Consider the following 14,689-nt stretch of genomic DNA (forward strand, 5'->3'; position numbering starts at 1 on the left):
AAAAAGGGCTTCACAGGCAAGGATATTGCTGCCAGTAAGATTGCACCTAAATCAACCATTTATCGGATCATCAAGAACTTCAAGGAGAGCGGTTCAATTGTCGTGAAGAAGGCTTCAGGGCGCCCAAGAAAGTCCAGCAAGCGCAAGGACCGTCTCCTAAAGTTGATTCAGCTGCGGGATCGGGGCACCACCAGGACAGAGCTTGCTCAGGAATGGCAGCAGGGAGGTGTGAGTTCATCTGCACACACAGTGAGGCGAAGACTTTTGGAGGATGGCCGGGTGTCAGGAAGGGCAGCAAAGAAGCCACTTCTCTCCAGGGAAAACATCAGGGACAGACTGATATTCTGCAACAGGTATTGGACTACTGAGGACTGGGGTAAAGTCATTTTCTCTGATGAATCCCCTTTCCGATTGTTTGGGGCATCCGGAAAAAAGCTTGTCCGGAGAAGACAAGGTGAGTGCTATCATCAGTCCTGTGTCATGCCAACAGTAAAGCATCCTGAGACCATGTGTGGGGTTGCTTCTCAGCCAAGGGAGTGGGCTCCCTCACAATTTTGCCTACGAACACAGCCATGAATAAAGAATGGTACCAACACATCCTCCGAGAGCGACTTCTCCCAACCACCCAGGAACAGTTTGGTGATGAACAATGCCTTTTCCAGCATGATGGAGCACCTTGCCATAAGGCAAAAGTGATAACTAAGTGGCTCGGGGAACAAAACATCAATATTTTAGGTCCATGGCCAGGAAACTCCCCAGACCTTAATCCCATTGAGAACTTGTGGTCAATCCTCAAGAGGCGGGTGGACAAACAAAAACCCACAAATTCTGACAAACTCCAAGCATTGATTATGCAAGAATGGACTGCCATCAGGATGTGGCCCAGAAGTTAATTGACAGCATGCCAGGGCGGATTGCAGAGTTCTTGAAAAAGAAGGGCCAACACTGCAAATATTGACTCTTTGCATCAACTTAATGTAATTGTCAATAAAAGCCTTTGACCGTTATGAAATGCTTGTAATTATACTTCAGTATTCCATAGTAACATCTGACAAAAATATCTAAAGACACTGAAGCAGCAAACTTTGTGGAAATTAATATTTGTGTCATTCTCAAAACTTTTGGCCATGACAGTATAATGTTTGGATTCAGTCTTGTCAGGTGAACTGTTGTGTTCTCACCTTTTGGTCAGATAATTTCCCCTTAATCTCCAAACTGTTCCCTTATCATTGGTTATGCATATTATTTTTCGTATTTCTTCTGTTAAGAACATTTCAATTTGGCCCTATCCATACAGTCCCAATTCTAGGAGTGAAAAGGGTTACGACTGACAACAGCCCAGCTACCAAACTATCTCTTTAAGACTAACGTCCACTGACCAGTCCTCAATTAGGTCTGCAGGAATCGGCCTGATTGGTCCGTTAGTCCAGTGGTCCTCTACGTTTAGGCTCGTGTCACATCCAGTCACCTCTTGAATCCGGACACCGAGGTTGTGGAAACGAGGGGTCGCGGTGCCCTCCGTTCCATCTCTATAAATATAGATGTGTCCCTTCCTGCCTTTCCCCATCTTATTCATCATCATTACCATCAGCATCTTCATATTTTTTACTAAGTAGGCCTTGTATTAGCAGTTAGTCACACATTGATGCGAAGTGAAAATGTTACTTAAAGTTAGGATTCATCCCATAGTACCTAATTATTTATTTTTACTTCCAGCTCTCCAGTGGAGAGAACTCTGTATTGGTGGTTAAGATGTCCAGTAATTAGAGGCTGCTGGACAGGATATCAAATCTGACTGAAGAAGTCATACCACATTCTGGATCACTGGCACTGCCCCCCCTCTCGCTTCTTGCTCTCTCGCTTCTTGCTCTCTCTTTTCTCTCGTTGCTCGCTCGTTTCTTGCACTCGCTCGTTGCGCTCTCGCTCTCTCGTTGCTCTCTCGCTGCGCTCTCGCTCTCTCGTTGCTCTCTCGCTGCGCTCTCGCTCTCTCGTTGCTCTCTCGCTGCGCTCTCGCTCTCTCGTTGCTCTCTCGCTGCGCTCTCGCTCTCTCGTTGCTCTCTCGCTGCGCTCTCGCTCTCTCGTTGCTCTCTCGCTGCGCTCTCGCTCTCTCGCTGCGCTCTCGCTCTCTCGTTGCTCTCTCGTTGCTCTCTCGCTCTCTCGCTCTCGCTCTCTCGCTGCGCTCTCGCTCTCTCGTTGCTCTCTCGCTGCGCTCTCTCTCTCTCGCTGCGCTCTCGCTCTCTCGCTGCGCTCTCGCTCTCTCGTTGCTCTCTTGCTCTCGCTCTCTCGCTCTCTCGCTGCGCTCTCGCTCTCTCGCTCTCTCGCTCGCTCTCGCTCTCTCTGCGCTCTCGCTGCGCTCTCGCTCTCTCGTTGCTCTTGCTCTCTCGCTCTCTCGCTGCGCTCTCGCTCTCGTTGCTCTCTTGCTCTCTCGCTCTCTCGCTCTCTCGCTGCGCTCGTTGCTCTCTCGCTCTCTCGTTGCTCTCTCTCTCGCTCTCTCGTTGCTCTCTCGCTCTCTCGCTCTCGCTCTCTCGCTGCGCTCTCGCTCTCTCGTTGCTCTCTCGCTGCGCTCTCGCTCTCTCGTTGCTCTCTCGCGCTCTTGTTGCTCTCTCGCTCTCTCGTTGCTCTCTCGCTCTCTCGCTGCGCTCTCGCTCTCTCGTTGCTCTCTCGTTGCTCTCGCTCTCGCTGCGCTCTCGCTCTCTCGCTCTCTCGCTCTCGCTCTCGCGCTCTCGCTGCGCTCTCTCTCGTTGCTCTCTCGCTCTGCTCTCTCGCTGCGCTCTCGCTCTCTCGTTGCTCTCTCGCTGCGCTCTCTGCTCTCTCGTTGCTCTCTCGCTGCGCTCTCGCTCTCTCGTTGCTCTCTCGCTGCTCTCTCGCTGCGCTCTCGCTGCTCTCTCTCTGCGCTCTCTCTCTCGCTGCGCTCTCGCTCTCTCGTTGCTCTCTCGTTGCTCTCTCGCTGCTCTCTCGCTCTCTCGCTCTCTCGCTCTCTCGCTGCGCTCTCGCTCTCTCGCTGCGCTCTCGCTCTCTCGCTGCTCTCTCGCTCGCTCTCGCTCTCTCGCTGCGCTCTCGCTCTCTCGTTGCTCTCTCGCTCTCTCGCTCTCTCGCTGCGCTCTCGCTCTCTCGCTCTCTCGCTCTCTCGCTCTCTCGCTCTCTCGCTCTCTCGCTCTCTCGTTGCTCTCTCGCTCTCTCGTTGCTCTCTCGCTCTCTCGCTCTCTCGCTGCGCTCTCGCTCTCTCTCTCGCTGCGCTCTTGTTGCTCTCTCGCTCTCTCGTTGCTCTCTCGCTCTCTCGCTCTCTCGCTCTCTCGTTGCTCTCTCGTTGCTCTCTCGCTGCTCTCTCGTTGCTCTCTCGTTGCTCTCTCGTTGCTCTGCTCTCTCGTTGCTCTCTCGTTGCTCTCTCGCTCTCTCGCTGCTCTCTGCTCTCTCGCTCTGCTCTCTCGCTGCTCTCTCGCTCTCTCGCTCTCTCGCTGCGCTCGCTCTCTCGCTGCTCTCTCGCTCTCTCGCTTGCTCGCTCTCTGCGCTCTCGCTCTCGCTCTCTCGCTGCGCTCTCGCTCTCTCTCTCGCTGCGCTCTCGCTCTCTCTCTCGCTGCGCTCTCGCTCTCTCTCTCGCTGCGCTCTCGCTCTCGCTCTCGCTCTCTCTCTCGCTGCGCTCTCGCTCTCTCTCTCGCTGCTCTCTCTCTCGCTGCGCTCTCGCTCTCTCTCTCGCTGCGCTCTCGCTCTCTCTCTCGCTGCGCTCTCGCTCTCTCTCTCGCTGCGCTCTCGCTCTCTCGCTGCGCTCTCGCTCTCTCGCTGCGCTCTCGCTCTCTCGCTCGCTCTCGCTCTCTCGCTGCGCTCTCGCTCTCTCGCTGCGCTCTCGCTCTCTCGCTGCGCTCTCGCTCTCTCGCTGCGCTGCGCTCTCTCGCTCTCTCGCTCGCTCTCGCTCTCTCGCTGCGCTCTCGCTCGCTCTCTCGCTGCGCTCTCGCTCTCTCGCTGCGCTCTCGCTCTCTCGCTGCTCTCTCGCTGCGCTCTCGCTCTCTCGCTGCGCTCTCGCTCTCTCGCTGCGCTCTCGCTCTCTCGCTGCGCTCTCGCTCTCTCGCTGCGCTCTCGCTCTCGCTCTCTCGCTGCTCGCTCTCTCGCTGCGCTCTCGCTCTCTCGCTGCGCTCTCGCTCTCTCGCTGCGCTCTCGCTCTCTCGCTGCGCTCTCGCTCTCTCGCTCTCTCGCTGCGCTCTCGCTCTCTCGCTCGCTCTCGCTCTCTCGCTCTCTCGCTGCGCTCTCGCTCTCTCGCTCTCGCTCTCGCTCTCGCTGCGCTCTCTGCGCTCTCGCTCTCTCGCTGCGCTCTCGCTCTCTCGCTCTGCTCTCTCGCTCTCTCGCTGCGCTCTCGCTCTCTCGCTGCGCTCTCGCTCTCTCGCTCTCTCGCTGCGCTCTCGCTCTCTCGCTGCGCTCTCGCTCTCTCTCGCTGCGCTCTCGCTCTCGCTCTCTGCGCTCTCTCGCTCTCGCTCGCTGCGCTCTCGCTCTCTCGCTCTCTCGCTCTCGCTCTCTCGCTGCGCTCTCGCTCTCGCTGCGCTCTCGCTCTCTCGCTGCGCTCGCTCTCGCTCTCGCTGCGCTCTCGCTCTCTCTCGCTGCGCTCTCGCTCTCTCGCTGCGCTCTCGCTCTCTCGCTCTCTCGCTGCGCTCTCGCTCTCTCGCTCTCTCTGCGCTCTCGCTCTCTCTCTCGCTCTCGCTCTCTCGCTCTCTCGCTCTGCTCTCTCTCGCTCTCGCTCTCTCGCTGCGCTCTCGCTCTCTCGCTGCGCTCTCGCTCTCTCTCTCGCTGCGCTCTCGCTCTCTCGCTGCGCTCTCGGCTCTCTCGCTGCGCTCTCGCTCTCTCGCTGCTCTCTCGCTGCGCTCTCTCGCTCTCTCGCTGCGCTCTCGCTCTCTCGCTGCGCTCTCGCTCTCTCGCTGCGCTCTCGCTCTCTCGCTGCGCTCTCGCGCTCTCTCGCTCTCGCTCGCTGCGCTCTCGCTCTCGCTCGCTCTCGCTCTCGCTCGCTCTCTCGCTCTCTCGCTGCTCGCTCTCTCGCTCTCTCGCTGCGCTCTCGCTCTCTCGCTGCGCTCTCGCTCTCTCGCTGCTCTCTCGCTGCTCTCTCGCTCTCTCGCTCTCGCTCTCTCTCTGCTCTCTGCTGCGCTCTCGCTCTCTCGCTGCGCTCTCGCTCTCTCGCTGCGCTCTCGCTCTCTCGCTGCGCTCTCGCTCTCTGCGCTGCTCGCTCTCTCGCTGCTCTCTCGCTCTCTCGCTGCGCTGCGCTCTCGCTCTCTCGCTGCTCTCGCTCTCTCGCTGCTCTCTCGCTCTCTCGCTCTCTCGCTGCGCTCTCGCTCTCTCGTTCGCTCTCTCGCTGCGCTCTCGCTCGCTCGCTCGCTCTCGCTCTCTCGCTCTCGCTCGCTCTCGCTCTCTCGTTGCTCTCTCGCTGCGCTCTCGCTCTCTCGCTGCGCTCTCGCTCTCTCGTTGCTCTCTCGCTGCTCTCTCGCTCTCTCGCTCTCTCGCTGCGCTCTCGCGCTCTCGCTGCGCTCTGCTCTCTCGCTCTCTCGCGCTCTCTCGCTCTCTCGCTGCGCTCTTGCTCTCTCGCTCTCTCGCTGCGCTCTCGCTCTCTCTGCTCTCTCGCTCTCTCGCGCTCTCGCTGCTCTCTCGCTCTCTCGCTGCTCTCTCGCTCTGCTCTCGCTGCTCTCTCGCTCTGCTGCTCTCTGCTCTCTCGCTGCGCTCTCGCTCTCTCGCTGCGCTCTCGCTCTCTCGCTGCGCTCTCGCTCTGCTCTCTCGCTCTCTCGCTCTCTCGCTGCTCTCTCGCTGCGCTCTCGCTGCGCTCTCGCTCTCTCGCTGCGCTCTCGCTCTCTCGCTGCGCTCTCGCGCTCTCTCGCTCTCGCTCTGCGCTCTCGCTCTCTCGCTGCGCTCTCGCTCTCTCGCTGCGCTCTCGCTCTCTCGCTGCGCTCGCTCTCGCTCTCTCGCTCTCTCGCTGCGCTCTCGCTCGCTCTCGCTGCGCTCTCGCTCTCTCGCTGCGCTCTCGCTCTCTCGCTGCGCTCTCGCTCTCTCGCTGCGCTCGCTCTCTCGCTGCGCTCTCGCTCTCTCGCTGCGCTCTCGCTCTCTCGCTGCGCTCTCGCTCTCGCTCGCGCTGCGCTCTCTCGCTCTCTCGCTGCTCTCTCGCTCTCTCGCTGCGCTCTCGCTCTCTCTCTGCGCTCTCGCTCTCTGCTGCGCTCTCGCTCTCTCGCTCTGCGCTCGCTCTCTCGCTGCGCTCTCGCTCTCTCGCTCTCTCGCTGCGCTCTCGCTCTCTCGCTGCTCTCTCGCTCTCTCGCTGCGCTCTCTCTCTCGCTCTCTCGCTGCGCTCTCGCTCTCTCGCTGCGCTCTCGCTCTCTCGCTGCGCTCTCGCTCTCTCTCTGCGCTCTCGCTCTCTCGCTGCGCTCTCGCTCTCTCGCTGCGCTCTCGCTCTCGCTCTCTCGCTGCGCTCTCTGCTCTCTCGCTCTCTCGCTCTCTCGCTGCGCTCTCGCTCTCTCGCTCGCTCTCGCTCTCTCGCTGCTCTCGCTCGCTCTCTCGCTGCTCTCTCGCTCTCTCGCTGCGCTCTCGCTCTCTCGCTGCGCTCTCGCTCTCTCTGCGCTCTCGCTCTCTCGCTGCGCTCGCTGCTCTCTCGCTCTCTCTCGCTCTCTCGCTGCGCTCTCGCTCTCTCGCTGCTCTCTCGCTCTCTCGCTGCGCTCTCGCTCTCTCGCTGCTCTCTCGCTCTCTCGCTGCTCTCTCGCTCTCTCGCTCTCTCGCTCGCTCTCGCTCTCTCGCTGCGCTGCTCTCTCGCTCTCTCGCTGCTCTCTCGCTCTCTCGCTGCGCTCTCGCTCTCTCGCTGCGCTCTCGCTCTCTCGCTCGCTCTCTCTCTCTCGCTCTCTCTCTCTCGCTGCTCTCTCGCTCTCTCGCTGCGCTCTCGCTCTCTCGTTGCTCTCTCGCTCTCGCTCTCTCGCTCTCTCTCTGCGCTCTCGCTACGCTCTCTCGCTCTGCTCTCTCGCTCTCTCGCTGCGCTCTCGCTCTCTTGCTCTCTCGCTGCGCTCTCGCTCTCTCGCTCTCTCGCTGCGCTCTCGCCTCTCTCTCGCTGCGCTCTCGCTCTCTCGCTCGCTCGCTCTCTCGCTCTCTCTCGCTGCGCTCTCGCTCTCTCTCTCGCTGCGCTCTCGCTCTCTCTCTCGCTGCGCTCTCGCTCTCTCTCTCGCTGCGCTCTCGCTCTCTCTCTGCGCTCTCGCTCTCTCGCTCTCTCTCGCTCGCTCTCGCGCTCGCTCTCTCGCTGCGCTCTCGCTCTCTCGCTGCGCTCTCGCTCTCTCTCTGCGCTCTCGCTCTCTCGCGCTCTCGCTCTCTCGCTCTCTCGCTCTCTGCTGCGCTCTCGCTCTCTCGCTGCGCTCTCGCTCTCTCGCTGCGCTCTCGCTCTCTCTCGCTGCGCTCTCGCTCTCTCGCTGCGCTCTCGCTCTCTCTCTCGCTGCGCTCTCGCTCTCTCGCTGCGCTCGCTCTCTCGCTGCGCTCTCGCTCTCTCGCTGCGCTCTCGCTCTCTCGCTGCGCTCGCGCTCTCGCTGCGCTGCGCTCTCGCTGCGCTCTCGCTCGCTCTGCGCTCTCTCTCTCGCTCGCTCTCTCGCTGCGCTCGCTCTCTCGCTGCGCTCTCGCTCTCGCTGCGCTCTCGCTCTCTCGCTGCGCTCTCGCTCTCTCGCTGCGCTCTCGCTCTCTCGCTGCGCTCTCGCTCTCTCGCTCTCTCGCTGCTCTCTCGCTCTCTCGCTGCGCTCTCGCTCTCTCGCTGCGCTCTCGCTCTCTCGCTGCGCTCTCGCTCTCTCGCTGCGCTCTCGCTCTCTCGCTGCGCTCTCGCTCTCTCGCTCTCTCGCTGCGCTCTCGCTCTCTCGCTGCGCTCTCGCTCTCTCGCTGCGCTCTCGCTCTCTCTCTCGCTGCGCTCTCGCTCTCTCTCTCGCTGCGCTCTCTCTCTCGCTGCGCTCTCGCTCTCTCGCTGCGCTCTCTCGCTGCGCTCTCGCTCTCTCGCTGCGCTCTCGCTGCGCTCTCGCTCTCTCGCTGCGCTCTCGCTCTCTCGCTGCGCTCTCGCTCTCTCGCTGCTCTCTCGCTGCGCTCTCTCTCTCTCGCTGCGCTCTCTCTCTCTCGCTGCGCTCTCGCTCTCTCTCTCGCTGCGCTCTCGCTCTCTCGCTGCGCTCTCGCTCTCTCTCTCGCTGCGCTCTCTCGCTGCTCTCTCGCTGCGCTCTCGCTCTCTCGCTCTCGCTCGCTCGCTCGCTCTCTCGCTGCGCTCTCGCTGCGCTCTCTCGCTGCGCTCGCGCTGCGCTCTCGCTCTCTCGCTGCGCTCTCGCTCTCGCTCTCTCGCTGCGCTCTCGCTCTCTCGCGCGCTCTCGCTCTGCGCTCTCTCTCGCTCTCTCGCTGCGCTCTCGCTCTCTCTCTCGCTCTCGCTCTCGCTCTCTCGCTGCGCTCTCGCTCGCTCTCGCTGCGCTCTCGCTCTCTCGCTCTCTCGCTGCGCTCTCGCTCTCTCGCTGCGCTCTCGCTCTCTCGCTGCGCTCTCGCTCTCTCGCTGCGCTCTCGCTCTCTCGTTGCTCTCTCGCTGCGCTCTCGCTCTCTCGTTGCTCTCTCGCTGCGCTCTCGCTCTCTCGCTGCGCTCTCGCTCTCTCGCTGCGCTCTCGCTCTCTCGTTGCTCTCTCGCTCTCTCGTTGCTCTCTCGCTCTCTCGCTCTCTCGCTGCGCTCTCGCTCTCTGCGCTCTCGCTCTCTCGCTGCGCTCTCGCTCTCTCGCTGCGCTCTCGCTCTCTCGCTGCGCTCTCGCTCGCTCTCGCTGCGCTCTCTCTCGCTCTCTCGCTGCGCTCTCGCTGCGCTCTCGCTGCGCTCTCTCGCTCTCTCGCTGCGCTCTCTGCGCGCTGCGCTCTCACTCTCTCGCTGCGCTCTCGCTCTCGCTGCGCTCTCGCTCTCTCGCTGCGCTCTCGCTGCGCTCTCGCTCTCTCGCTCTCTCGCTGCTCTCTCGCTCTCTCGCTGCGCTCTCGCTCTCTCGCTGCGCTCTCGCTCTCTCGCTGCGCTCTCGCTCTCTCGCTGCGCTCTCGCTCTCTCGCTGCGCTCTCGCTCTCTCGCTCTCTCGTTGCGATCTCTCGCTCTCTCGTTGCGATCACGCTCTCTCGCTGCGCTCTCGCTCTCTCGCTGCGCTCTCGCGAGCTCTCGTTGCGCTCTCGTTGCGATCTCGCGCGCTCTCGTTGCGATCTCGCGCGCTCTCGTTGCGATCTCGCGCGCTCTCGTTGCGATCTCGCGCGCTCTCGTTGCGATCTCGCGCGCTCTCGTTGCGATCTCGCGCGCTCTCGCTCGATCGCCTCTCGCTCGATCGCCGCTCGCTCTCTCTCTTTGCTCGCTCTCTCGCTCGATCGGCGCTCGCTCTCTCTCGTTGCTAGCTCTCTCTCTCTCGTTGCTCTCTCTCTCTCTCTCGTTGCTCGAGCTCTCTCTCTCTCGTTGCTCGAGCTCTCTCTCTCTCGTTGCTCGAGCTCTCTCTCTCTCGTTGCTCTCGAGCTCTCTCTCGTTCTCTCTCGCTCTCTCTCTCTCGTTGCTCTCTCTCTCTCTCTCTCGTTGCTCTCTCTCTCTCTCTTGTTCTCTCTCTCTCTCTCTCTCGTTTCTCTCTCTCTCTCTCTCTCTCTGCTCTCTCTCTCTCTCGTTGCTCTCTCTCTCTCTCTGCTCTCTCTTTGCTCTCTCTCTCTTTGTTCTCTCTCTCTTTGCTCTCTCTCTCTCGTTGCTCTCTCTCTCTCGTTGCTCTCTCTCTCTCTCTGTTGCTCTCTCTCTCTCTCTCTCGTTGCTCTCTCTCTCTCTCTTGCTCTCTCTCTCTCTCTCTCTCGTTGCTCTCTCTCTCTCTCTCTCTCTCTCTCGTTGCTCTCTCTCTCTCTCTCTCGTTGCTCTCTCTCTCTCGTTGCTCTCTCTCTCTCTCTTGCTCTGCTCTCTCTCGTTGCTCTCTCTCTCGTTGCTCTCTCTCTCTCTCTCTCTCTTGCTCTCTCTCTCTCTCTCTCTCGTTGCTCTTCTCTCTCTCTCTCTCTCTCTCTCGTTGCTCTCTCTCTCTCTCTCTCTCGTTGCTTCTCTCTCTCGTTCTCTCTCTCTCTCGTTGCTCGAGCTCTCTCTCTCTCGCTCTCTCGTTGCTCTCTCTCTCTCTCTCTCTCGCTCTCTCTCGTTGCTCTCTCTCTCGCTCTCTCTCGTTGCTCGCTCTCTCTCTCGTTGCTCTCTCTCTCTCTCGTTCTCTCTCTCTCTCTCTCTCTCTCTCTCGTTGCTCGAGCTCTCTCTCTCGCTCTCTCTCGTTGCTCGCTCTCTCTCTCGTTGCTCTCTCTCTCTCTCTCTCTCTCTCTCTCTCTCGTTGCTCTCTCTCTCGTTGCTCTCTCTCTCTCGTTGCTCTCTCTCTCTCGTTGCTCTCTCTCTCTCTCTCTCTCTCTCTCTCGTTGCTCTCTCTCTCTCTCTCTCTCTCTCGTTGCTCTCTCTCGTCTCTCTCTCTCTCTCTCTCTCGTTGCTCTCTCTCTCGTTTCTCTCTCTCTCTCGTTGCTCTCTCTCTCTCTCTCTCTCTCTCTCTCTCGTTCTCTCTCTCTCTCTCTCGTTGCTCTCTCTCTCTCTCGTTGCTCTCTCTCTCGTTGCTCTCTCTCGTTTCTCTCTCTCTCTCTCTCTCTCGTTGCTCTCTCTCTCTCGTTGCTCTCTCTCTCTCGTTGCTCTCTCTCTCTCTCGTTGCTCTCTCGTCTCTCTCTCTCTCTCTCTCATTGCTCGAGCTCTCTCTCTCTCTCTCTCTTGTTCTCTTTTTTTTCTTCTTGTTCCTTCCCTCTTTGTCTCTTTCTGTGAGATGTTCTCTGAAGGTGGCTGTAGAGACACACACATAGTATTGATGTGTAATCTGTGTGTGGGTGGGACAGTAATGATAGTGCCTTTTAGACACATTAATGACCGGTTAAAGCTGCTCCTCTTTAGACCTTTGCTAAGAGCCCCTAGCACAGAAACACAGATGTATGAATACATGGATAGAGAAATAGATGTATCCATATGGAAGATGTGTACTGTGTTCTATGTTCTCTCAGTGATAGCATGTCAATTCACATGTAGAGTTTTCCTTCAGATCCATGAATTCCCATCACAGATCAACATTGAGACGGTGGCAACACCAGACACTAACTGTAGGTTCAGTGATAGACTGATAAAACCTTTGGCCTCAACCACATGGAAAGGATTTCTATAAAATACTTTAATTTTCTCCGCCCCCTTCTACTTCTGTGTCTCTATCCAGTCCCCTCCCCCTCTATTCTGTCTCTCCGTCCCATTCCCTTCCCCCTCTCTTCTCTCTCTAGACAGTCTCCCCTCCATGTCTCTTCTCTCTCTAGACAGTCTCCCCTCCATGTCTCTTCTCTCTCTAGACAGTCTCCCCTCCATGTCTCTTCTCTCTCTAGACAGTCTCCCCTCCATGTCTCTTCTCTCTCTAGACAGTCTCCCCTCCATGTCTCTTCTCTCTCTAGACAGTCTCCCCTCCATGTCTCTTCTCTCTCTAGACAGTCTCCCCTCCATGTCTCTTCCTGTTGCTCTATCTAGTCTCTCCTCTTCCTGTCCCTACATCCACAGTTTCAATCTGCTGATGTTAGCTCTATTACACAAACCCAATGAAGTGGTTTTAATAGAATTCTCTCCTCTTCCTCCCTCAGATGACCTGGCCTACGAGGTACGTTGGTACCTCACGCGGCTGAGAGGGGGGAACAAAGGCACCCTACTGGCCAGCGTGGACCGCTTCGGTCTGGTCAAGAAGGAGGCGCGCAACGCCAGCAGTGACGTGTCCCTGGAGCGCACAGACACACACACCTACGCCCTGAACATCCATGCCACCCAGGACAGCGACAGCGGGGAGTACCACTGCCAGGCCACGCCCTGGTACCTGTCTGCCTCCACAGGGGCCTGGACACACGGGGCAGAACTCACCTCTACCAGGGTGTTCCTCACTGTACGATTCCCCAGTGAGTAAGGATGGGGGGGGGCACTGTGTGTGTGTACAGTAACTAACACTTTCTCTCTCTCTCGGTCTGTCTGTCTCTGTCTCCCTCTCTCTTTCTCCCTCTCTCGGTCTGTCTGTCTCTCTGTCTCCCTCCAGTGTGGGACTCCCTGAAGCTGCCTCTGCTGTACGGTTCTGTAGCCTCTGTGTCCGTGGGGCTCTTCTCTCTCCTCCTGGGTTTCATCTGTGCCCACTGCTGCTGCCGCAACACCACACACACCCCCCGCTCACGCAACAAACTCATGGACCTGGAGATGGATTGACTAGCACAGGCCCGCTGGAGCGACCACCGCTTCTCCAGCTGATGAACTACGAGCACGCGCACGTTACCGCGCCGGCACATTACCACGGCAACGGCAGACAATTGACCAATCACAGCCCTTCGGGTGCGCTCCGTGGAGCTTTTAAGCGCACCAACGGGAGAGGAGGAGGAGGAGGAGAGACAATAGGACATTTACTGTGGAGCTGTAGAGGGGAAAACACTGAACTGAATCAACTGCTAAAGAAGAGTGCAGGATATCTAGTCTGCCTATGTGAACGTATTGATGGTAGGTACTGCACAAAACAGCCCTGGAGTATTCCTACCTTAGTGGACTTTGTCTACGTTTGTCCTCATCACTAGTTTTTGAAATGAGACTGCTTTTAAATGGAGGTATGTGTGTGTGTGTGTGCTATATTTGTGCTGTTTGCCACACCTGAGGCTGGGAAAGAGAGCCGCTTTACCCATTTTGTCCTGCCCTGTTCCTGGTGAGATGTAATTTCAGTAACTCAACAGCAACTAGCCAGGTTCCTTGGTGCACGTTGATGACCTCAGAGGCTCTCCTCTAGAGCGAGTGAAAGACACTTAAGGACCCAGAGCTCACCTGCTGTAACCCCCTACACTGACACTGGTGCTACCCCCACTGTGAAGGACATTGATGTTATGTTGGACCTAGGGTTTATATGGGGCAGGTTGAGGAGCAAGCTGGCTAATAAGAGAGTGGACTAGTGGTGGTGACTGAGAGGGGTGGTATGATATGGACTGACACAGTCAGAGGGAGACATTGTTTATATAGGTAGCATACTGGATTAATGCGTGGAACCTGCAGTGCTCCACACACACTCCCAGCCAATGCCTGGCTCTAGCTGAAGAGTCCCAACGTGGCTTCCTCGTCTCCTCTCCTTCATCTGCACTGATCAATAAACACAGGATGGATCTAAGCAATATAATGTTTGAAGCCTACCCGTTTCATTCACATCAGTGCAGATGAAGCGAAGAAGACGGGACGAGGAAGCCAGAGCATGGAGATACACCCCTGGAATGCAATGTAGTAGGATTAGAGAGAACTGTTAACAAACCCATTCCTGAAAGCAATCTCCATGTCACCTCCCAGTTTAGTAGGGCCCAGTCCCTTAGGGAGTCTTCTTCCCCGGTCTCTGGTACAGTACAATAGCTGTGTGTCCATAGAAAGGACTATGCTGTGTTTGTATGGGGCTGGGGCTCTCAGGGCTGTTGTGTGTGTTCCTGTGGTTAGTGGTTAGCCCAGCAGTATTCTGCCCAGCGACAAAGACCAGCCCTACCCTCTACTAATTACCCCAACCTAGACCCAGAAGGCCTTTTTAGAATGGTCCTGTACCTGATGTCAACTACCACCCCTGAAATGCTACCCTGTCTATACACACGCTCCATATACTGCCAACACTCAACATACTGACATGCACAACAACGGTAAACACACACTGCTTGATCGAGCACTCCTCTTACCCAATGCCATGTACCCCAACATCTACAAATAAAATCACACTCCTCGTGCACACACATACAACCCTACATACACACACTGTCCTGTATACACACTGCCAATGTAACCCTGTGAGAGGCACCAGCTGTATCTAGGTTCTGGCCAGGTACCAACTGGGGCTTTGGCTCTGGGATCTGACCTGGTTTAACTCACTAGTGCCCCCAATGGGAGAAGAGCTGCTTTGTGCCAATCAATAAACCAGGGCCCTGTTAAAATACTTAGAAATTGTATCCTTCCTTATCTGACATGACTGGATTGGTGAAAGATGTGTAGTGGAACCATCAGCTGCCATACATCTGTATGAGATCAGACATGTACTCGAAAGAAAGCGATGCATTTTATTGTATTGATATCAGGCCTCGAGCTGTCCCACTGTGTGGGTGAAAGGTGCCCCTAAGCACTGACCCAAGGTCTGTTCTGTGTGCAACCTCGTAATTATTTAGTTCAGGTTTGGACTTGGGGATGCTGATCCGAGATCTATTTGAAGAACCTCCCTAAAGTCTAGAACCACAGACAGATAGGACAACCGCCAACACAAAACACTGCAAGTTATTTTTAAAGATCCTTACTGTCATTTTATTTTTTGTAATTTGAAATAGATTTCTAAGTCTTTTTGTAAATGATTGTAAAGCCCAATATGGATTTTTATCTAACATGAATATCTTATTCTGTGCCGATGTTTCTCTGGGTAACGATCAATCAGGGTTTTTTATGATTCGCCTCTGCTTCCAGGCCTCTGAAAAACTTCAAATATTTCTGCCAGAATAAATGTTTTATAACAGTACCACGACTGAAGCTGGTTTGTTGTATCCCTCCTTCCTTCCCTCCATCTCTTGTCGTCCTTCAGGGAACAGCTTCTGTGTCCTCTCTCTCTCTCAATTACAAATGCAGATGAGTGTTATGTTTAGAACTGTCAGCCTCCAGTGAGTTATTTTCCTCACCTTC

The 14,689-nt window shown here is 57.2% G+C and overlaps 1 protein-coding gene across 1 annotated transcript in view; it reads left to right on the forward strand.

Annotated features, from left to right (window-relative positions):
* ptgfrnb (prostaglandin F2 receptor inhibitor b) overlaps positions 1-14,528 on the forward strand; it is a 52,897-nt gene extending 38,369 nt beyond the window's left edge. Inside the window, exons 11-12 of the mRNA XM_042324986.1 lie at positions 11,623-11,928; positions 12,063-14,528. Coding sequence (XP_042180920.1) covers positions 11,623-11,928; positions 12,063-12,226 — 470 coding nt within the window. The 3' untranslated portion in view covers positions 12,227-14,528. The remainder of the gene's footprint in view (positions 1-11,622; positions 11,929-12,062) is intronic.
* The last annotated feature ends 161 nt before the right edge of the window (positions 14,529-14,689 follow it).

Source organism: Oncorhynchus tshawytscha, linkage group LG07, assembly GCF_018296145.1.
Source record: "Oncorhynchus tshawytscha isolate Ot180627B linkage group LG07, Otsh_v2.0, whole genome shotgun sequence".
In the NCBI taxonomy this organism is placed as follows: Eukaryota; Metazoa; Chordata; class Actinopteri; order Salmoniformes; family Salmonidae; genus Oncorhynchus; species Oncorhynchus tshawytscha.